The sequence below is a fragment of the Vulpes lagopus genome, chromosome 7 (assembly GCF_018345385.1).
Source record: "Vulpes lagopus strain Blue_001 chromosome 7, ASM1834538v1, whole genome shotgun sequence".
NCBI lineage: Eukaryota > Metazoa > Chordata > Mammalia > Carnivora > Canidae > Vulpes > Vulpes lagopus.
Window position 1 is genome coordinate 1,339,245 of NC_054830.1, and position 21,207 is coordinate 1,360,451.

General features: G+C 64.8%; 3 protein-coding genes across 4 annotated transcripts; 2 read left to right on the top strand and 1 right to left on the bottom strand.

The window, feature by feature from the left end:
- Window positions 1-15: 15 nt before the first annotated feature.
- SF3A2 (splicing factor 3a subunit 2) lies at window positions 16-10,268 on the top strand. 2 transcript variants are annotated; one of them, XM_041763376.1, is made up of 9 exons: window positions 16-149; window positions 4,501-4,665; window positions 5,905-5,976; window positions 7,024-7,070; window positions 7,499-7,608; window positions 8,586-8,635; window positions 8,717-8,857; window positions 9,141-9,209; window positions 9,320-10,268. In XM_041763376.1, the coding sequence occupies exons 2-9, from the start codon at window positions 4,540-4,542 to the stop codon at window positions 10,139-10,141; spliced, it is 1,437 nt and encodes a 478-aa protein (XP_041619310.1). In that variant the 5' UTR covers window positions 16-149; window positions 4,501-4,539; the 3' UTR covers window positions 10,142-10,268. The 2 variants fall into 2 exon arrangements, with proteins under 2 accessions (XP_041619310.1, XP_041619308.1); XM_041763374.1 differs by having other exon boundaries at window positions 81-166.
- Window positions 10,269-10,421: 153 nt separating this feature from the next.
- AMH (anti-Mullerian hormone) lies at window positions 10,422-13,752 on the top strand. The gene is given in 6 exon segments (XM_041763413.1): window positions 10,422-11,337; window positions 11,894-12,036; window positions 12,363-12,471; window positions 12,557-12,716; window positions 12,818-13,373; window positions 13,376-13,752. Coding segments are annotated over 6 exon segments (2,049 nt in total). The 5' UTR covers window positions 10,422-10,592; the 3' UTR covers window positions 13,712-13,752.
- A 16-nt stretch (window positions 13,753-13,768) lies between these two features.
- JSRP1 (junctional sarcoplasmic reticulum protein 1) lies at window positions 13,769-17,467 on the bottom strand. Its single transcript, XM_041761196.1, has 8 exons — window positions 17,462-17,467; window positions 17,032-17,406; window positions 16,092-16,242; window positions 15,722-15,759; window positions 15,461-15,590; window positions 14,912-15,082; window positions 14,435-14,529; window positions 13,769-14,339 (listed from the first exon to the last, which is right to left on the bottom strand). The coding sequence occupies exons 1-8, from the start codon at window positions 17,465-17,467 to the stop codon at window positions 13,974-13,976; spliced, it is 1,332 nt and encodes a 443-aa protein (XP_041617130.1). The 3' UTR covers window positions 13,769-13,973.
- Between the last annotated feature and the right edge of the window lie 3,740 nt (window positions 17,468-21,207).

The window sequence follows — 21,207 nt, forward strand, 5'->3', positions numbered from 1 at the left end:
AGCTTCAGGTCCGCCTCGCCCGGTGAAGCACGCATGCGCACACGGGAAGCCCTCGCCCCTCTCCCGACCCCACCGTTTGCCCCCGGAAGCGCTTCTGTAGCCCGCGACGCGCCTGCGCATAACGTGTTCGTGGCAGCGGCGGGCGCGGGGTGAGGAGTGGCGCGGGGTGAGGATCCGGGCGGGCCGAGCGCGGCGGTCCCGGGGCCCTGGCTTCCCCGGACGGGAGCGGCGGGGGGCGGGGGGCTCTCGGGTACGCGGCGCCGCCGGGCCCCAGCTCCCTGGCCGCGCGCGGGGTCGGGCCCGACGAGTCCCGCCTCCTCGGAAGTGTGCGGGTCGGGTCGGGGCCCGGCGGCGCCCTGGGGTCCCTGGCGGCGGGTCGCGGGGGGAGGGGCCGTGAGGCCGAGGGGGCGCCCGCGACGGGCCCGCGGCCTGGCGTCCCGGGGCTGACGTTGACTTTGGTTGCCCGCGAACGTGCGTGCGGAGAATTTAGGGTAACAAACTCTCAGACTGAAAATCCCTCTTGGGGCCCCCAGGCGGCCCAGGGCGTGACCCCGGGGTCCCGGGATCGAATCCCCCCATCGGGCTCCGCGCAGGGGGCCTGCTGCTCCCTCTGCCTGTGTCTCTGCCTCTCTCTCTGTGTTTCTCATGAATAAATGCAATCTTTAAAAATAAAAAATAAAAAAAGATTTTTATTTGTTTATTAGAGAGGGAGAGGGAGAGTACAAGCAGGGGGAGGAGAGGGAGAAGCAGGCTGACTGCTGAGCCGGGAGCCCGGGACCCTGGGGTCACGACCTGAGCCACCCGCGCCTCCTGATTGTCTCTGTCCACGGGCTTTTTCCTTTTTTCCGTCCGGACAATGAGATTTTCTCAGGCCCCGGGCCCAGGCTGTTTCCCGTTTCTTTGGGAATGCTTTCAGATTTTTTTGAGGATGCCTTCCATGCTTCTTGCTGCTCTCGCTCTGAAATTTCATCTAAGTCTTGTTCTCTTACTTTTCTCCTCTTTTGCGTTTCTCTGTAAAAGGTTGGTTTGACGTGTCTGCAAGCTCTTAAGTTCAGCTGTTTCCAAAGGTTTTGGGTTTGGGTTTTAACTGCCCTTGCTAACCTTTGGTGCCGTGCTCTGCATTTGAGGTGTAGTAACTCTCACCCTGTTGTTTTTTTTTTTTTATTTATTTTTATTTATTTATGATAGACATAGAGAGAGAGACAGGCAGAGACACAGGCAGAGGGAGAAGCAGGCTCCATGCACCGGGACCCCGACGCGGGACTCGTTCCCGGGTCTCCAGGATCGCGCCCTGGGCCAAAGGCAGGCGCAAAACCGCTGAGCCACCCAGGGATCCCCCCTCTCACCCTGTAATTAAGGAGGATGCTGACATTGCCTGGGGGGGGGGGGGCGCTGGCGGATGTGTCTGTGTTTGAGTTCCCAGCCTCTAACCTAGCGAGTCTCACTGCCCAGCAGGCCTAGGTTTCTTTGGGGGTGCAGGGGACTCCCACTGTCAGTGTCTGGGAATACCGTCTCTAGCGCGCTCTCACTGTGCCCCTGGATTGGGGACTTCCAGGTGGACCTTCTGGGCAAGCTGCAGGGGCAGGGCAGGTGTTCATGGAATTCCCTCTTTTCAGCCTGGCCCTCACTCCACTCCCTGGCTCTCCAACTCTCTCCCTCTGTGCCTGCCCCTCTAAGTGGAGCGGCCCTTTGTTCAGTTCTTATGAGACTGTAAAACCTACCCGGGCAGTCGGGTGAGGGCCCCTGGGCTCCTGTAGGAGGTGACCTCCCTGGTGGGGGGGGTGCCAGGAACACTCTGCAATGGGCTACAAGCAACTGGCACCTTGAGTCTCCAGTGGCTACTGCTTCCCTTTAACTTGGTGACCAGCTCAGTGTTTGCGTTCCATCTTCCTGAGCCCAGCACTCTAAACATGGACCCTTTTTGCAACACCCATGATGCCTTTGCCCCAGCCAGCCACTAGCATTTGAGGGGCTTATCTGATGGCTTAACAAGGAACTGGAATCCTCACCAGATGGGTTGGGGGGGGGATCTCCTGGCTTTGTTAACACATTGCTTTCCAAGTCAGTCTTATGGCTCTTACTGGCTCCCCACCGCTGGGTCAGTGGGGTGTTCTGGAGATGTCACTGCTAGAACAGGTGACAGGAAGTGAGGGCATGTCTCTGTCCTGGCCCCTGGGTCCCAGCCAAACTGGGGAGCACACACTGCCCTTTTTTTCTTTGAGGGAACAGCAGCCCTGATCGGAGTGAGGTTCCGTCCCACTGTGCTGTTGCTTTGCAGCTGACTAGTGACGCCAGGCGCAGCTTCATCCACCTGTTGGCCGGCTGCTGACTTGATCAGAGCACACTCCCACCCCTAAAAGCACCCAGTTTTCATTGTTCAGGTGAACGCCCTCCTGTAACGGCCTTGAGAAGTTGGGTGTTCTCCACGGAGCCCTGGAAGTCCCTGTGGACCTGTGGGAAAGAGACCTCCCAGGCCCCCGATCCCCACTGCCAGTGGAGGCGAGAGGGCCGGTCCCTCAGCACTCACATCCCTCTCATCGCTTCACCCAGAAACCTCGAGTCTCCCTCAGGGGAAGTCCAGTGCTTCGCCAGCAGGTGGGGCAGTGCTGGCCTCCTGCAAGGTCTGTCTGCAGGGACCACGGAGCTCTGGGCAGACCGTGGCCACAGGCCCCCGCGGCTGTTGGGGTACAGTGTTCCCTGGTCTCATTGAGCGTGGCACAGAGGGCTCTCCTGGTGTCATAGTCTCCTTTTTTTCACAGTGAAACGTTTGTTTCACAGCGTGATTGCCATGGTTGATGGTGCTTATTTTTCATGCTTTGCCTGACAAAACTTAAAAGTGGGCAGCTCTGGGTGGACTCGTATAATGAAAAGTCTGACCCTGTGATGTGTATGATCTGATTTGCCAGCCGTCAGGATGGTCGTGTTGCTGGTTCCCAGGTGTGAGGTCTTCATATGCTCATTAAGGGAAGAAGAACCAGGTGAGGGAGAGGTCTGGATCCGATAGCGTTAGGGGCCGACCTGAGTCACGCTGCAGGCCGTACCCGATGTGCTACTTTCCTATGGCCGCTGTAGCAAGTCCCCAGAGTTAGTGGGGTTTTTTTTTTTTTTAAGGTTTTTATTTATTTATTTATTCACGAAAGACACAGAGAAAGAGGCAGAGGCACAGGCAGAGGGAGAAGCAGGCTCCATGCAGGGAGCCCGACGTGGGACTCGATCCCGGGCTGCCCTGAGTTAGTGGTTTAAATGACAGGTCTATTGCTGAGCAGTTCTGGAGGTCTGAAGTGTAAAAGGCGGGGGGGGGGGGGGGGGGGGTGTTGCCTGGGTGACTCAGTCATTTAGGGTTGAATTCTTGACTTCGGCTCAGGTCGTGACCTCAGAGTTGCGTGATTGAGCCCTGCCTCAGGCCCTGCGCTGAGTGCGGAGTCTGCTTGAGGTTCTTTCTCCCCTACCGCCCCTTTGCTCCTCTATTCTCTTCTCTTCATTTAAAATAGGTAAATAAATCCTGAAGTCGTTTTTCTTAAAGTGTAAAGGCGGGGAGACCTGCTCCTGCCTGTTCCCACTTCCAGAGGTGCCACCTCCCTGGCCCACGGCCTTTCCTCTGTCCTCACCACCAGCAGCGTGGGGTCTGCCCGTCTGTAGGGCTTCCATCCTCTACCTCCCTCTCAGGAGGATCCCGGGGTCACCCCCACCTCAGGGACCTGGACTTGCCCGCCCCTGCAAGGTCCTTTTTGCTATTTATGGTTCCATATCCTCAGGTTTCAGAGATTAGAATGGAGACATCTTTGTGGGGGCATATTCACTCCTGAGCCCCATTCCTATGAACTCAGCTCTGCAGGGACAAGACACCATGGGTTTACGCCAGGGGCCTGGGGCTGATCTTACCCAAGTCAAGAGGGAGCGTGTTTGGAGGGCATCGGGAGGTGCCTGGAGGTTGGATCTGAGCCGAGCCTGAAAGAACTTGGGGAGCGTGGTGGCAGGGAGTGGAACCAGGCTATTTAGGACTCGGGAGAGCCCTGCTTGGGCACAAGTAGGTCTTGGATTTCTTGTGCATTGGGCACAAGTAGGTAGGTAGCATCTTCCTTGCCTTCAGCAGATTTACAGCCGAGCCACAGAAGTAGGATTTAGTTCGGGGAAAGTGAACATAGACAAGTGGAAATAATTCAGAGGCGAGCACACCGTACACTTGGGCAGTCCACGAGGGCTTCCTGAAGGCGGTGAGACTTGCTAGAGAACTTGGCCACCTCTTCCCTGTTGCCATTTTGGGTCTCAAGCTTTTATACTCCTCGGGCTGCAGTGGCTTCCTCTTCAGTCCCCCGGCGCACCGTCACTCATAGACACCCCACCTGTCCTTGTTCGCTCTTACTCCAGTTAGTGTGTGCTCGGCTCACCGGGGCCCTCAGACTACTGCAGGGAAGAGGAGGCTGGGAAGGGGGGTCTTCACTTGCCCCAGCAGCAGCTGCCGAGTCCTGCGCTCTCACAGCCTCCCCTTTGGCCCTGCAGGTCTCTCTGCCAGTCTGGTAAAGCCCCAAGGCCCTCACCATGGACTTCCAGCATCGCCCTGGGGGCAAGACCGGGAGTGGAGGCGTGGCCTCCTCCTCCGAGAGCAATCGAGACCGCAGGGAGCGCCTCCGGCAGCTGGCCCTGGAGACCATCGACATCAACAAGGTTGGTGAAACCAGGGGCAGGCAGGCAGCCTCCCCACCCACGTTACTCCCTCTCCCTGCACCTGGTGCCCTTGGCCCTGCTCTCGGCCTTGGGGTCCTGGTCCGTAATTGAGAGCCCTTGACCTAGAGCAGCTCCTCCTGTCCACCCCAGAGACCACCTGCTGTTCAAAGGGTCTTTTTATTGCTTGAAGTTTTTGGTTTTGTTTGATTTACCAGAGATGTGGAGAACTGTCAGTGGTGAGGGTCACGATAGCGTCCCGTGACTTGATGATCTAGCTGTAAACGTCAGAGGGCGATGTTTTATTTAGGTGTACAGAGCTCTTGGTGGACCAGGGTCTCCCCACCAGCGCTGCGGACATTTAGGGACAGGTTGTTTGCCAGATTGTTTTGGGCACTTCTGGCAGCTGGGCAGCGTCCCTGGCTCCCACCCACTCAGTGCCCAGGAGCACCCCAGTTGTGACAACCACAGATAGGCCCAGACACCACCCAGTGTCCCTTAGGGGCAGTGTCACACTGGGTGTGACCCTAAGGGTCAGAGTATGGTTCCCCTTAGACTTTGAACCTCTGTGAGATGTGTTGAGCCCTCACCATGTGCCAGGCACCCCCAAAGCTCCCAGCATCACCTCTGAGGTCAGTTGTGTTACCATCCTCATGAGGAAAGAAGGGAGGACCACCACTGCCAAAGATGACAGGGCCCCCGGGGAGGTAGGGTTTGAGCCCCAACTGGTGTGCTCTGTGCCTCGGGTCAGAGTGCTTGTGGAAAGTCAGCCGTCTGGCCGGGGAGGCCCTGCACGCCGAGACAAGGGTCTCTATGGGCCTTTGTTTTAACCCATTTGCTTTTGTTCTTCCCGTGTCTGGCCTGTGCGGTGGTGCTTGGAATCCCAGTGGGGTTAGCCACCCGTCCCTGTCCTGACCCGGGAGGTGGACGCCCCACAGTGCCCTCGTGACTCTGCTTCCCTCTGGACCCAGTACTGCCACAGCGGTGGGGCCGGGGGCCAGCATTGGTGGCCCACAGTGCTGCCTCAGAAGGCCCTGCGGGGGCCCAGGCCACAGACTGCTCCTAGTTGTTTGTCCTCGGAACACCTGCCCCAAAGCGGGGCAGCCGCCCCTCTCTGGCAGCAAGTGGTGGTCTGTGCCTCTTGGACAAAGACAAGGGCAAAGACAAGGCTTTCGCCCCTCCCGGAGCAGGCGGGGACCACGGGGCGCGATGGGTGCTAACGGAGTGTGCTTCCCTCCCCAGGACCCTTACTTCATGAAGAACCACCTGGGTTCGTACGAGTGCAAGCTGTGCCTGACCCTGCACAACAACGAGGTGCGTCCCTAGTTCCGGGCTGGGCTCTCCCGCCGCCAGGTCCCGGTGCCACCTGTCCCGCTCAGGCAGGACTCTGTGCCCGTCCGCGTCCTGGTCATGCTCTCCCTGCTAATTCTGGGACGTTGTTCAGGGCAACAATGAGGGCATCAGGCTCGGATCTGCTCGCTCACCTGAGTGCCCCCTGCCCCTATCTCAGCCTGTGCCCCCAGAGCCCGCCGCCGCTGTGGTGCGCCAGGGGCCCCTCTGGCGTGCTTCCCCTGAGCGCTGTCACTGCCGTTCCCGCACGAACTAGACTTGCAGGTGTGGGGCAGGCCAGTCCCAGACATTCTGGATTCAGTTTTTGAGATCTCATTAGTGTGGCTCTAGCTCATTTCTTTGAACGATCGTATACATCATCCCACGATGGTCTAACGAGCGCTCAGGCTGCCCTGACCCACTCAGTGACAAATAGATTCCGTTTGGTCTTCTGCACACTGTGGAATGTTCTGGTGGTTTTTCAGCGTGTGTACAAGTGGTGCTGACTCGGCCAGTCTTGCGTGTCAGGGTCTGTCCCCCTCAGCACTGGTGACGTCAGAGCCGGGTCATTCTCTGGGGGGTGCTGAGCAGCATCCCTCATCTTGATGACCACAGACATCCCCAAACGTGGCCCAGCGTCCCCTTGGGGTCCCAAAACACATGGGGTTCACCTTGCTCTCTGAGAGGTCCCCTAGGCTGCAGTCAGCATGGACGCGCAGGGTCACAGGGTGTGTGCACCGCTGGGTTTGCCAGCGGTTGCCAAGTAGTCTGCACCGTCCAGCCAGGTCCAGTAGGCGCCCCCCCACGACAGGCGGCGAGACCTGTCGTGTCCCACACCCCGTGATTGCGGACCTTCGCAGACCTACTCTGTCCCACTCTGCGTGTGCCTCATTGCACTTCATGTGGACCCGCTAGAGTTTGTTGATTCCGCAGTGACCCGGTGTCCGCTTCGCGCCGGGCCCCGTGGACACAGGCCGCCTCCTCTCTGCCCACCCATTCACTTGGGCTGTGTGTGTGCTTTTCCCGCTCCAGGGCAGTTACCTTGCGCATACCCAAGGGAAGAAGCATCAGACCAACTTGTGAGTACCCCCGCCTCCTTCCAGGGCTGTGTCTGGTCTCCGAGGTACACAAGGTGCACTTGGGTCTGTCCTTGCGAGCCACGCGAGAAGCAGCCCAGCCCAGCCGTGCCTCGGGGCTGAGTGGTTAAGCTAACCGGTCCTGCTGGGGCATGAGGCTTCCGTGACACAGGGGGAAAGAGAGGAGGGCTCACGGAGACTCCCTAGTAAAGGACAGTGGGAAACGTGATGAGAAAGGACAGGTGCCCCGACCTTGTCCCATCCCCACTTCAGGCAAACCTTGGGACCCCCAGCCAGCACCCCCCACACCGCTCGCCTCCCAGACAAAGCCCAAGGTCAGTGTGGAGGCTGGTTAGCTCCCAGCACCTGGGCCTGTGGCCTTGGCAGCCTGTGTGGAGGGGCCACAGCGCTTGTGTCCGTCCCGCCTGCAGGGCCCGGCGAGCTGCCAAGGAGGCCAAGGAGGCCCCCGCCCAGCCGGCACCAGAAAAGGTCAAGGTGGAGGTGAAGAAGTTTGTGAAGATTGGCCGCCCGGGCTACAAAGGTAACTCTGTCTGGGAGTGTGGTCTGGCCTGCTGCTGGTGCTGCGCGCGAACGGACTTTGGCGCAGACCCCAACCCTGTCCGTGAGCCACCGGGACTGCTGTCCGTTGGCCGTCGCAGCAGGGGTCCTCCCTCGCCTGCACCGCTACGGGCACCCCGCTAGTGCCCCAGCCCCGCCTCTCCTGTGAACGTTCCCAAACAACCGATCACGGTGCCGTGGCTCCCCTGCGCCGTATTCCAGTGTCTCGGGAGCTGGGGATTCTTTACAGTCCTAGTGAGGGTGTGTGGCCATGGGGGAAGGGTCAGCGATTCCCTTTCCTTTGACCTCGGGGGGACAGGGGGTCCGTGTAAGAAACAGCATGTAGGGGACTGTGTTTCTGGGAGCTAAAAAGAAAGGAAAAACTACCAGGCAGGTAACCTAACCAAGGGTAGGGACGCCGCGAGGGTGACGGGCGTTCCAGGCAGGACGGAGCCGTGCAGCTGCGCTTCATAAGCTAGGGCTTGGATGCCAGGATCCTTGGGAGGCCACCAGAGGCCTTTTGGCCGTAATAGGGCACTGGTGTCTGTCCTGAGTAAAGTAGGGGGACGCTTGAGGGCTGAAGGAGGGTGTGGTGTGCCTGGGAGCTGGACGGAGAGCAGCCTGGAAGTGTGGGCACGGCCACTGGCCTCTGATGAAGAGGGCCGCCTCCCAGAAGCCGGGTACGGGCATCGCCAGCCTTACTGCACCCACATCGTGCTGTCCCGGCCCTGCAGGTGAGGGCCGCAGAGCCCACTCTCCTGCCCACGCCCTTCCCTGTGTGATCTCACGCGGGGACCCTCCTGGCCTTGGGCGTGGACTGCAGGTAGCTCTGGTGTATCAGCCAGCGGGTGTCCTCCAGTGTCCTGCCCTCCCGTTCGTGGGCAGCAGTAGGCCACACCCATGGTCCTTTATCTTCGGGGGGACATGCTAGTCGGGACTTGAGACCCTTGTGTGTTGCAGTGACCAAGCAGAGGGACACGGAGATGGGCCAGCAGAGCCTCCTTTTCCAGGTAAGGTTAAACCTGGAGCCCCATCCTGAGTGAGGGAGGGTCCCTTGAAAGGCGGCGTTGCCACCTGCTATGTCCCCGCAGATCGACTACCCTGAGATCGCCGAGGGCATCATGCCCCGCCACCGCTTCATGTCCGCCTACGAGCAGAGGATCGAGCCTCCGGACCGGCGCTGGCAGTACCTGCTGATGGCTGCTGAGCCCTACGAGACCATCGCCTTCAAGGTAGTGCAGGCGGGGTCCCCCGATCCTCGTGGGCAGGCAACGAGGCTGGAGTGTCCCTCCAGCCACTCACGGGTGCCCCATCTGGGTCCTTGGCTCTGGCAGGCTGGGGAGGGACGTCCTGAGGCCCCAGGTGCCCCTAGCCGTAAGAAGCCCTCGTTCCCATGACCTCGTCCTGGGCCCAGACAGACCACGACCTCCCCCGGGGTAGCCGGCTGGCGACGTGGGCCAGGTCAGGTACCCAGAGCCGAATCCTGAGGCCCCTCTGCCTCCACTCCCCGCACAGGTGCCAAGCAGGGAGATCGATAAGGCCGAAGGCAAGTTCTGGACTCACTGGAATCGGGAAACCAAGCAGGTAAGTCAGTCTGGGTCCGGGCAGTTCTGGGGCTTTCGGTGGCTGCCCTGCTGGCCTGTCCTTCACCCTGGGCTCCAGGGCCCCACTCAGCCCTTTGTGTTTCTGTCCAGTTCTTCCTTCAGTTCCACTTCAAGATGGAGAAGCCACCAGCCCCGCCGAGCCTCCCTGCTGGGCCTCCTGGGGTGAAGAGACCCCCACCGCCCCTGATGAATGGTTTGCCCCCTCGGCCACCACTGCCAGAGTCTTTGCCCCCACCACCGCCAGGCGGCCTGCCTCTGCCACCCATGCCACCCAGTGGGCCTGCTCCCTCAGGGCCTCCGGGCCCTCCCCAGCTGCCCCCACCAGCTCCTGGGGTCCACCCCGCAGCACCAGGGGTCCATCCCCCAACATCCGGGGTCCACCCTCCAGCACCAGGAGTCCACCCCCCAGCTCCTGGGGTTCACCCCCCAGCACCGGTGGTCCACCCACCAACATCTGGGGTCCACCCACCTGCTCCTGGCGTCCACCCTCCAGCCCCAGGGGTGCACCCAACAGCTCCAGGAGTCCATCCTCCTCCATCTGCTGGGGTTCATCCCCAGGCCCCAGGGGTGCACCCACCGGCTCCTGCTGTTCATCCCCAAGCCCCGGGGGTGCACCCACCAGCTCCTGCGGTCCACCCCCAGGCCCCTGGGGTCCACCCTCCAGCTCCTGGGGTCCACCCACCAGCCCCAGGGATCCACCCCCAGCCTCCCGGGGTCCACCCCCCACCTCCTGGGGTCCACCCTTCAGCTCCTGGGGTCCACCCTCCAGCTCCTGGGGTCCACCCCCAGCCTCCTGGAGTTCACCCCTCAAATCCTGGGGTGCACCCCCCAACTCCCATGCCCCCAATGCTGAGGCCCCCACTGCCCTCCGAAGGCCCTGGGAACATTCCACCCCCTCCCCCAGCCAACTGAAAAGCAGCCCCTTCTCCAGGCAAGATTGGTGTTGTGTGTTCTGGTGTTTTCCTTCTGAGCTAAGCCTGGTGCTCTCGTACTGGGCTGTACTGTGTCCCCAGCGCTCATTAAACACCTTCCCTCGTGACCCGAGTGAACTGCTGTGTCGGTGGGTGGGGGGCAACGGGGGAGGGGGGGCGCTCGCCGCCTGTGAACACCACAGTGCTCCCCCACCGTACGTGATGCAGTGTCTGTGTCCTTGTGCCCTACAGGATGCTGGTGGCTGAGGACAGGCCCAGCCAGCAGTGGGTCTCACTCTCGGGGACAGTGAGCATGTGCTCGGGGAGCCCCAGCTGAGCCGGGGGGACCACCCGTGACCCAGGCCCACCCACCCATGGGGTCCCCATCAGAGCCAGTATAGAGTCCTCTGGGGCACCTGTCCTCTGCCCAGGGCCAGGCCCCCCCACCTCTGATGCCTGAGCTGTTGATAGTCTGCAGCGTCGCTCCTGTTCCCGCTCCCACCTCCGGAGGGGAAAAGCTCAAGGACAGTGGGACAAGCTGGTCACAGACTGTCCCTGGTATCGCGGGTAAGATAGGCAGCCAGACTGGAACAGAAGAGGCTTTGAGAGCAGGCTTCCCGGCCTACCGTGGCCCGTGGTGGGGCGCCAGGCACTGGCCCCCAAGGTCACGTCCCAGGAGGAGGCAGGCCCCCCCGGGGCACAAACCTCCCGGGCTCGCCCATATAAGCTGGAGCAGCCCAGCCCTCGCGGCAGCCGGAATGGGGGCTCTGGCGCTCTGGCCGCTGGCCCTGGCGCTGTCGGGGATGGGGCACCTGCTGGGAGCCGAGGCCCCCGGAGGTGCGGTCTCGGGCACCCCGTCCTCGCCCGGAGAGCCGGTCACAGGCACTGGGGGTCTCCTCTTCCAGCCAGACTGGGACTGGCTGCCCGGCGCCCCACAAGACCCCCTGTGCCTGGTGACCCTGGACAAGGGAGGCAACGGGAGCAGCCCCCCGCTTCAGGTGGCAGGGGCCCTCCGAGGCTACGAGCACACCTTCCTCGAGGCCGTGCGGCGAGCCCGCTGGGGTCCCCACGACCTGGCCACCTTCGGGGCCTGCGCCGCCAGCGACGGCCGGACCACCCAGCTCTCCCTGCGGCAGCTGCAAGCCTGGCTGGGGGAGCCCGGGGGGCGGCGGCTGGTGGTGCTGCACCTGGAGGAAGGTAGGTGCGCAGCCTGGAGCTGGCGGGCGCTGGCGAGGAGGGGGTCGCTACCACGCTCCAGATGGGGTGCTGAGCGCACCCCTGCTCCAGAGCTGTCCCCAGCCTCCTGGGGACAGACACCGATGGCCCAGGAGCCAGGCGCCCTTATGTTTGTGGCTAGGGCCTCCCAAGTCCCCAAAGCCACCCACTTGCACACTTCTCGGGGAACGCGTTTCTCCCCTGGCCACGCCACGAGGAAGCCAGAGGGAGTGCCTCTCCCGCGTACCAGGCAACCCTGCGACAGGTGGCCTGGCCTCAGGAGCCCCTGGCCGCAGACAGTCCTCCTGTAGGGAGTGGCTTCCCCCAGGGAGGTCCCCAGGGAGTCCAGTGTGACAGGTGGCAGCCTTACCCCCCACCCTGCGGGCTACCTGTATTGGGGTGCCAAACCTCTCCCCCCGGGTCCCTGAGGCTCCCAGTTGGGGTGGGGGCTCTCCCTGCAGGAATGCAAGGCAGGCTTCGGGGAGGGGTTTGGGCTTCAGTGGCTCAGGTGTTCCCTCCCTGTTTGTCCTGGCCACAGTGACATGGGAGCCAGCGCTGTCGCTGAAGTTCCAGGAGCCCCCACCTGGAGGAGCCAGTCCCCTAGAGCTGGCGCTGCTGGTGCTCTACCCCGGGCCAGGCCCTGACGTCGCTGTCACGGGGGCTGGACTGCCAGGCACCCAGGTACCAGGGCTTGGATGGGGCAGCCCTTGCCCAGCCGAGGACGGGCCCAGGATGCAGTGTTTGGGTTTGAGAGAGAACGTGTGCAAGTGAGAGGGAGGCAGAGGGAGAGGGGCGGCAGCCTCCCCACTGAGCCGGGAGCCTGACTCGGGGCTTGATCCCGGGACCCTGAGATCATGACCCAAGTTGAAAGCAGACACCCGGCTGAGCCTGCCAGGCGCCCGGGGAATAGGGGTGTCCCGGTTGGAACCCTGAAGGACGGTCAAGGGCAGTGGGCAGAGCAGGACCGGCATCCGCACCCCAGCTCTGCTGAGACCCCATCTCCACAGAACCTTTGCCGGTCCCGGAACACGCGCTACCTGGTGCTGGCCCTGGACCACCCGGTGGGGGCCTGGCACAGCCCTAGGGTCGCCCTGACCGTGCACGCCCGAGGAGACGGTAGGCGCTCAAAGAGGGGAGCCGGTCCGGGTGGGCCCGGGTGGGCTCTGCCCCTGAGCACTAAGCTGTGCCCCGGGACGCGCAGGTGCCCCGCTGAGCACCCCCCAGCTGCAGGAGCTGCTGTTCGGGCCCGACGCCCGCTGCTTCACGCGGATGACGCCCGCGCTGCTGGTGCTGCGGCTGCCCGGGCCCACGCCGGTGCCGGCGCGCGGCCTGCTGGACCGAGTGCCCTTCCCGCCGCCCAGGTGTGCGCAGGCCCGGGGTGGGGGTGGGGGTGCGGGTGCGGGTGCGGGTGCGGGGGGGGGGGACCCGCGCACCCGCCCATACTCCCACCTCCGCCTCCCAGGCCCTCCCGGGAGCCCGCGGAGCCCCCTCCCAGCGCGGACCCCTTCCTGGAGACGCTCACGCGCCTGGTGCGCGCCCTGCGCGGGCCGCCGACCCACGCCTCGCCGCGGCGCCTGGCCCTGGACCCCGACGCGCTGGCGGGCTTCCCGCAGGGCCTGCTCGACCTGTCGGACCCCGCGACACAGGAGCGCCTGCTGGGCGGCGAGGAGCCGCTGCTGCTGCTGCTGCTGCCCCCCGCCACGGCCGCGGCCGGGCCCCCCGCGCCGCCGCCCGGCCCCGCGTCCGCGCCCTGGGCCGCGGGCCTCGCCCTGCGCGTGGCCGCCGAGCTGCGGGCCGCGGCCGCCGAGCTCCGCGGGCTCCCGGGGCTGCCCCCCGCCGCCGCGCCGCTGCTGGAGCGCCTGCTCGCCCTCTGCCCCGGGGGCGCGGGGGGCTCGGGGGGCCCGGGGGGCCCGCTGCGCGCGCTGCTGCTGCTCAAGGCGCTGCAGGGCCTGCGCGCCGAGTGGCGCGGGCGCGAGCGGGGCGGGCCCCCCCGGGCACAGCGCAGCGCGGGGGCGGGGGCGGCGGCGGGGCGGGGGCGGCGGCGGCCGAGGGCCCGTGCGCGCTGCGCGAGCTGAGCGTGGACCTGCGCGCCGAGCGCTCCGTGCTCATCCCCGAGACCTACCAGGCCAACAACTGCCAGGGCGCGTGCGGGTGGCCGCAGTCCGACCGCAACCCGCGCTACGGCAACCACGTGGTGCTGCTGCTCAAGATGCAGGCCCGCGGCGCCGCGCTGGCTCGCCCGCCCTGCTGCGTGCCCACGGCCTACGGCGGGAAGCTGCTCATCAGCCTGTCGGAGGAGCGCATCAGCGCGCACCACGTGCCCAACATGGTGGCCACCGAGTGCGGCTGCCGGTGACCCGCGCGGCCCCCCGCCCCCGCCCCGCCCCGCCCCAATAAAGAGCAGCAAGCAGCGGCCGTGTGTACGCGTCACCCCGCGCCCCCGCCCGCACCTGCGTCCGCGCCGTCGGGGCTCGGGAGCAGGCGCCGGGCTGCAGCGCTCGCTTTATTGGGCTGAGCCGCGGGGCCGCCGCCCGGCGCGGGGGGGGGAGGGGTGGGGTGGGGTGGGGGGGTGGGGTGGGGGTGGGGTGGGGGGGTGGGGTGCGGGTCCCAGGCCTGGCTCAGGCCCGGCCCTTGCGCGCCCGGTGCTTCCTGCGGCCCGGAGGCCGGTCCTCGTCCGCGCGCCGCGGGGAGTCCCAGGCCGGCCTCTTCGTGGGTCCTGGGCCGCGGGGGTCCCGCGCCCACGGCCGCCGGCCCTGCTCTCGGGCCTCCCAGCGCCGGGGTGGGCCTCCTCGCGGCTCCCCCGCGGCCCGCGGCCTCTCCCTCCGCGGCCTCTCCCTCCGCGGCCTCTCCCTCCGCGCCGGCTCCCTGGGCGCGCGCTCGTCCCCAGCGGCCTTCTCTGCAGCCTCCGGGCTCCCCGCGGCCTCGGCCTTGTCCTCTGCCTCCGCCGGGGGCGCCCAGGCCTCGGGCTTGGGCTTGGGCTTGGGCTGCAGCGGTGCGGTGGTGCGGTCAGCTCCCCCCACCCCGCGCCCGCCCGGGTCCCGCCGCCCCGCCGCCGCGGTCACTTGCAGGAAGCGCTTACCGGGGGCGATGCGCGCTCCGGGGCCGGGGCCGAGCTGGGCGGCACCCAAGGCTCAGGGACAGGTGCCGGTGCGTCTGCGTCCCCGGCCACAGCATCTAGGAGGGGAGGGGAGTCCTTCCTGGGGAAAGTCCCCCGCCTCCGCCAAGGCGCCCCCTGCCCTCCTCGTCTCCCTCCTTCCACGTGCAAAAGGGCTGCAGGAGCTCCCGGGGGCGCATTGCCAATGGGGGGCTCCCAGGGCCAGTCGTGGGGGGCAAGGGCCCTGAGGGGTGAGCACCTGTTCCCCGGAGGAGAGAGGTGCACCAAGATCCAGTGGGGGAGGAGGGGCCCCCTCGGGAAGGGGTGCACTGTGGGGGACGGGGGGGGGGGCACCCCAGGTCAGTCGGAGCGGGTGCACCCAGTGGGGCAGGGGGAGCGAGGCCCCCTCACCGAGTCCCTGCTAGGGAGGAGGGGAGCAGCCGGGCCCGGGCGCAGGCTCACCCCGGCACAGCTGGAAGGCAGAACCCAGCAGCGCCACCAAGGAGGCCAGCACCAGGCACTTGTTGAGCGACAGGTCTCCCCAGGGCAGCTCGTCGCTGGGGGCCGGGGGTGGCGGTGGCCGCTGGGGGGGCGGAGAGGCCTGCGCCTTCCTGCGCGCGGGGCTCCGGGGGGCTGCGGGGAGCAAGCACTGAGCTGGGAACGGCCCCCCAGGGCAGCCCTGCACCCCAAAGTCTGCTGCACCCTGCCCCGGGGCACCCTGCACAAGGGGCCCTGCGTGCCTCAAAGCTTCACTGGGACGGAGAGAATAGTCTAGAAGGTAATTCACTGAAGCCTCGCAGCACACAGGCCGCTCAGCACTCACCGGCACTCAGCGTCAGCTGAGGGGTCAGCCATGGTAGTTATGGCTGGTGACATGGGGACAGCACACAGCCCGCAGCCCCACCGCACCCTGTTCCCCTCCCCCTAGACGCCCAGACCCAGCCTAGGGCCTGCCCCCCTAGCCGGCCGCGGCCCCTCTCCCACCCCACCCCTTGCCTTCTGCAAACCTACTTGCTCCTGCCTTCAGCCTCTCTTTCCCGGGTCCTGGGGCCACTTTGGCCACAGGCTCCTTTTCTGTTTTCTTGGGCCGCGCGTCTGCACCACTTGCGGAGCTGCCCTCAGCTGCCGGCTCTTGAGAATCCTAGGAGGAGTCATCAGTGGCCCCGGGCGGGGGGGTTCCTTCCCCTCTCCCCACCAACAGAGCCCCAACCCTTCCCGTGGGGGTGTAGGAAAACCACCCCTTGGCCAAACCCCAGGACCCTGGCTACTCACGTGGGGCCAGCTGCTGGAGTCCGCCAGCCTGGGCATCGCTGTTGTAGGAAAAGGGGGAGAGGCAAGGTCGTGAGACGCACCCCCCAGCCGCAAGCAGGCCCCTCCCCCCCCCACTGGGCCAGGCGCGGTAGCCCTGCCCAAAGGCACCTAGCGCATTGCCCGCAAGCTGGGATTGGAATCCTGACCCGTGTGGCCCAGGACCCATGTGTGTGGGGCTCCGTGTAGAGGCCCCAAGGCACCCCCCGTGGACACAGGGCTCGGCAGCGGGGGACAAGTCTGAGTCAGTGCAACGTGGGCATCTGAGTCCTGGCCTATGACGTGAGCAGCAGGACAGGCCCGGGGCGCCCTCCCGCCCGCCCCCCGGGGGTACCTTGAGCCCTGTCGTCCTGGGGCTGGGCAGGGCAGGGGGCCGCCGGTGTGGACAGGTCCTCGCCTGCCTGGCGGCTGCCCAGGCCTCCATCCAGCTCCTGCAGCGCCCTGGTGGTCATGGAGACGGTGGGCCCGGATCCGAGCTGGGGGGGCTGGGGAAGGGGCATCGTGGGTCAGCGGCATCCTGCACTCGCTGGGCCCCTGCCGGCGGCTGACCTGGGGGCGCCCCCCACACATGGAGCCTCCCTCACCTGGCGAATTCAGGCGCCTGTGGGTGTGGCCCAGCGCCCCCCACCCCCGCAGAGTGCCCCTCCCTGAGCTCGCAGGGGCTGCTGGGGCCCAGAGAGGGCTGGGACCCACCCAAGGTCACCCGCAGCTGAGCGGAGCGGGAGCCCGCGGCCCCAGGGCCAGCTCATGTTCTCTGAGACCAGCCACTATTTTTATCTGGCGCTGGCAGCCAGCGGCTGGACCAGCACCCCCCCAGCCCCCCCGCCCTTGCCCCTGGGGGTCTCGCAGCCTCACGCCCTTCCCGCCGCCCCCCCCCCAGCCCCGCATCAAGGAGCCCCCGCAGCCGCGCCCTGCCCCCCTCTGGCCTCGATGGTGGGCGGGGGCCGGCCCGGGAGCTTCGGGGCTGTGCGGGCCGGGCCACCCGCCACCACCCGCCACACGGAGCCACCAGCCAGGGGTCCACGCAGCCAGGGGGCCACGGCGGCTCTGCCGCTTCCCGGGGCCGCGCTTCTGGGCCTCCGGGGCGCCTGGCTGCGGTGCTGCCGTGTCCCCACGGCTCCGCTCAGAGCACTGACCACCCCCCCAGGGCTGGAGCCGGGCCCTGGGGCAGCGGGTATGTGCCCCCCAGGCCTGCAGGGGGCAGCCATAGGAGCGGGGACCCCCACGCACCCCCACGGACCCCCGCGCTGCCCAGGCCTCCCCGGCCCACCTACCGCACGGCCGCCGCCGGGACCTGGCAGTCGGAGCTCGGGGAACGGCCGGGACGGGCAGCGACAGGTGGCCGGGGGCAGCGGCGGGGCCCAATCGGCTCCTTGGGCGGAGAGCAAAGGGGAGGAGGGCGGGTGGGAGGCCGATGCGGGGGGGCACCCTCGGGGCTGGAGGGTGACACCCCCCCCCAGCAGCGCAGGGCCCTGCTGGTGCGCCTGAGCCCCAGGAAAGGAGGTCGCCGGGTCACCTTGCCGTGTCTCCTGTGTGGTCGGCAGGCCCCCGAAGGCCCGAGTGTGTGCCCGGCTCAGCAGCTTGTCCCTGTTCCGGAGGGGGGCACCTGGGGCACGAGGGCCGTCGGGGCGAGGCACCAGCTGTCGGGCCTAGAATCCGTATTCCGTAACTGCTCGATGACCGCGGGCACCGGCATGCCACTACCGTCATAGCTCCGGAAGATTCTTCACCCCAAAAGCACCCTCCTCCCTGTTAACCAATCTCCCCCCTCCCCCGGCCCCCCCAGCCCCCTCCCCGTCCGTGGACGAGCCCGTCCTGCACGTCACACACGTGGACTCCCACCCTGCGGGGCCTCCTGTGTCTGGTCCCCTCCCTGAGCCCGGTGTCCTCGGGGTCCAACCACGTGGGGCAGGTGTGGGGCCCCTTCCCCCCCCGAGGCTGGGTCGTATCCCGGGTGTGGACGGGCCTCACCGTGTGTCCCCGCTCTCCCGTGGAAGGACTGGATTTGCTTCCCCCTTTCAGCTGCCGTGAACAGGGCGTGCAAATACCTGTTTGAATCCCTGCTTTCAATTCTTCTTTCTTAACACCTGCTCTACGAGGTAGACTTAGGGACCACACGGGTCTCCCGTAAATGGAAGTACAGTTGGTAACATTAAAATGTGTGAAGATAGGGACCCCCTGGGGGCTCAGCGGTGGAGCGTCTGCCTCTGGCCCAGGGCGTGAACCCGGGGTCCCGGGATCAAGTCACTCCTCAGGCTCCCCACATGGAGCCTGCTTCTCCCTCTGCCTGGGTCCCTGCTTCTGTGTGTGTGTGGGTTTGATGAATAAATAAAATCTTTTTTAAAAAAATGCGTGAAGACAAATCGAGGTTGCATAACAGTGAGTTCCAGGGGCGCTTGAGTATTTGAGCGTCAGACTCCCGATTTCTGCTCAGGTCATGATCTCAGGGTCTTGAGATCGAGTCCCACGTCGTTTCTGCGCTCGGCGTGGAATCTGCTGGAGGATTCTCTCTCCCTCGGCCCCTCCCCTGCTCACATGCGTGCTCTCTCTAAATAAGTAAATAAGCCTTAAAACAAACACCCCAAAACAATGAATTCCAGGTAGTATAGTTGAATTAATACGCTCTGTGAGCTTATGTAGAATCTTGAAATACCACTTCACCCGGGAATGACCGAAACCCAACCCGCTCGACCGCACGACCTGAGCTGAAATCACGAACACTCGACCGACTGAGCCCCCAGGGCCCCCCAGAGGGACCCCCTCCCCCAAACATAACCCCCTCCCGCAGGAGCTGTGCGAACAAACCAAACCCTAACATCAACTGTCACAAACTTATCCCGAAAGCATCAAGAAGCGTTTAAATCCTCCACTTGAGCTGGATGTTCTAAAATTTGTGACGGGATAGGACATCTGTCGCTGTAGGTCTGTGGTTCTCCGCTGGGGGCGACTCTGCACCCCTCGGGGCGGGGGTGGTCACCCGTGGGTGCCCCCAGCATCAAGAGCGTAGCGGATGCTGCTCAGGCCCCCACGCCGCCCCCCCCCCCCCAGAGGGCGATGGGCCTCCCGTCTGGAAGCTGAACCGCCCGCAGCAGAGCCGGCGGCAGGTTAGACCCCGGTACACGTGGGGTGGGGGTGGGGGGGCTGTCAGAGCTGGAGAGCGGCTGCGGACTCACAGACCCCGGATGGCAGCCCGGCCAAGTCTGGGTGTCCTGGCGTCCGGGCGTCCGTCCTTCGTGACGGGGAGAAGCCTGAGGCACCTGCGTGGGGAACGGGCCTCCGCTGGGGCAGGAACGCCGTTGCCCCCCAGGACCTGCCCCCTGCACTTCCCTGGTCCCCCTGGGGCTCGCACGAGGCCCTGTGCCAGAGCTCGGCCTTCCCGACACCCCTCTTGCGCGTTGTGGGTTAATCGTACCCCCAAAGGAATCTGCTCCTGTCCTGCCACCCAGAAGCTCAGACTGTGACCTTGGGGCGTCAGCTGTAGACTGAACGTTTGCCCCCCAAAGCTTCTATGTTGAAACTCAGCCTCTGGTGCAATGGTACGTGGACGTGGGGCCTTTGGGGTGAGCGGGCCAGGGGCATGGAGCCCCCGTGGAAGGGATCAGCGCCTCGTGAGAGGGGCCCCAGAGAGAGCCCCCCGCCCCCCAGCACGCGCGGACACGGGGAGGCGACAGCCGCCCACCAGCCAGCAAGGGGCCCCCGCCGGACGCCGACAGGCCCGGGCCTAGATCTCGGATTTCCGGCCTCCAAAGCCCAGCCCGTGCCCCAGCCCGTGGGCCCGTGACGCCGTCCTGCGGCCGAGCAGACTGACACGGGGTGCTGCCTTTAGTGGAGGCCACGCGGGGCAAGGTGGCCCCGATCCCCAGGATGGCGTCCCCGAAAGAGAAGATGACATGGAGCGGGCGGGGAAGGACACGGCCCCCAGGGGCTGCAGGGACAGGGAGGACGCCCCCAGGAAGCTGCACCCCACTGGCTTCCCCCCGCCCAGAAGCTGCTTTTGGCGGCCCCGTTGTGGTTGATGGTCACAGCGGCTCCGAGACACTCCTACACCTGGACCCCTCGTGCTCCCCGAGTGATTGTGCAGGGACACGGGTCCTCTGCTCTGGGCAGCTCTGGGCTCCCCTCTCGAGATGCAAAGGCACATCCTCGGTCTGCACCCAGGCGTTTGCAGCTGGACAGCCTGGGCTGCTCCGGGGTCTCCAAGGGGCAGTGGGTCCAGGCTGCTCAAACTCTGAGCCGCCGAGGGGTCCCCAGGAGCCACCATGAAACCCGGCCAAGCTGCCCACCACGTAGCTGAGGCCGGCAGCCTCCCGCACCCCAAAGCAGGGCTCCCTTGTGACACAGAGAAACCGGAACATTGGGCAGCCCCGGTGGCGCAGCGGTTTGGCGCCACCTGCAGTCCCGGGGTGTGATCCTGGAGACCCGAGATCGAGTCCCATGTAGGGCTCCCTGTGTGGAGCCTGCTTCTCCCTCTGCCTGTGTCTCTGCCGCTCTCTCTCTCTCTCTCTGTGTGTCTCTATGAATAAATACAATCTTAAAAAAAAAAGGAAAAGAAAAAGAAACTCGAACATTTCGACGATGCAGACGAGCTCAGAGAGACCGTTTCTAGCACGTGCAGCACGCGCCGGTCCAAACCCAGACACCCTCACACCGGAGTGTTCGTTCCCGGCGCGTGTGTAGCTTTTGTTTTAATATTATTTACAGATTCTTATTTCTGTGTTTTAAATAGACGCCACACCCCACACGGGGCTCGAACTCACGACCCCGAGATCAAGGGCCGCACGCCCTACCCATTGAGCCAGCCAGCCACCCCTACGTACTCACTTTTAAAAACTGGCACCTAGGGGCTCCGCTGGTGACGCCTCTGTCTTAGGCTCAGGTCGTGATCCCAGGGTCCTGGAATCGAGTCCCACAAGGGGCTCCCTGCTCAGCGGAGAGTCTGCTTCTCCCTCTGCACACACCCCCCCCCCCCACTGGTGCTCTCTCTTTCTTTGTCAAATAAATAAAATCCTAAAAAAGAATAAAACAAAACTACCATCATGGGCACCTGGGTGGCTATCAGTAAACCGCCCGGCTGTTGGTGTTGGCTCAGGTTTTGATCTCAGGTCGTGATCTCAGGGTCATGATCTCAGGGTCATGATCTCAGGTCATGATCTCAGGTCGTGATCTCAGGGTCATGATCTCAGGGTCATGATCTCAGGTCGTGATCTCAGGGTCGTGATCTCAGGGTCGTGACCTGGAGCCCTGTGTCGGCCTCTGTGCCCGGTGTGGAATAAGCTTGAGATTGTCCTCCGCCCCCCCACCTCTCCTCCCCCTGCTTGCTCGCTCTCTCTCTCTCATATAAATAAATAACTGTTAAAAAAATACTGGCATCGTCCACGAACACCTGAACATCGCGTTTCGTAAGCCACACTTTCTTTTCCCTTAAGTGGATGTTACAGTTTGGTGGTTCC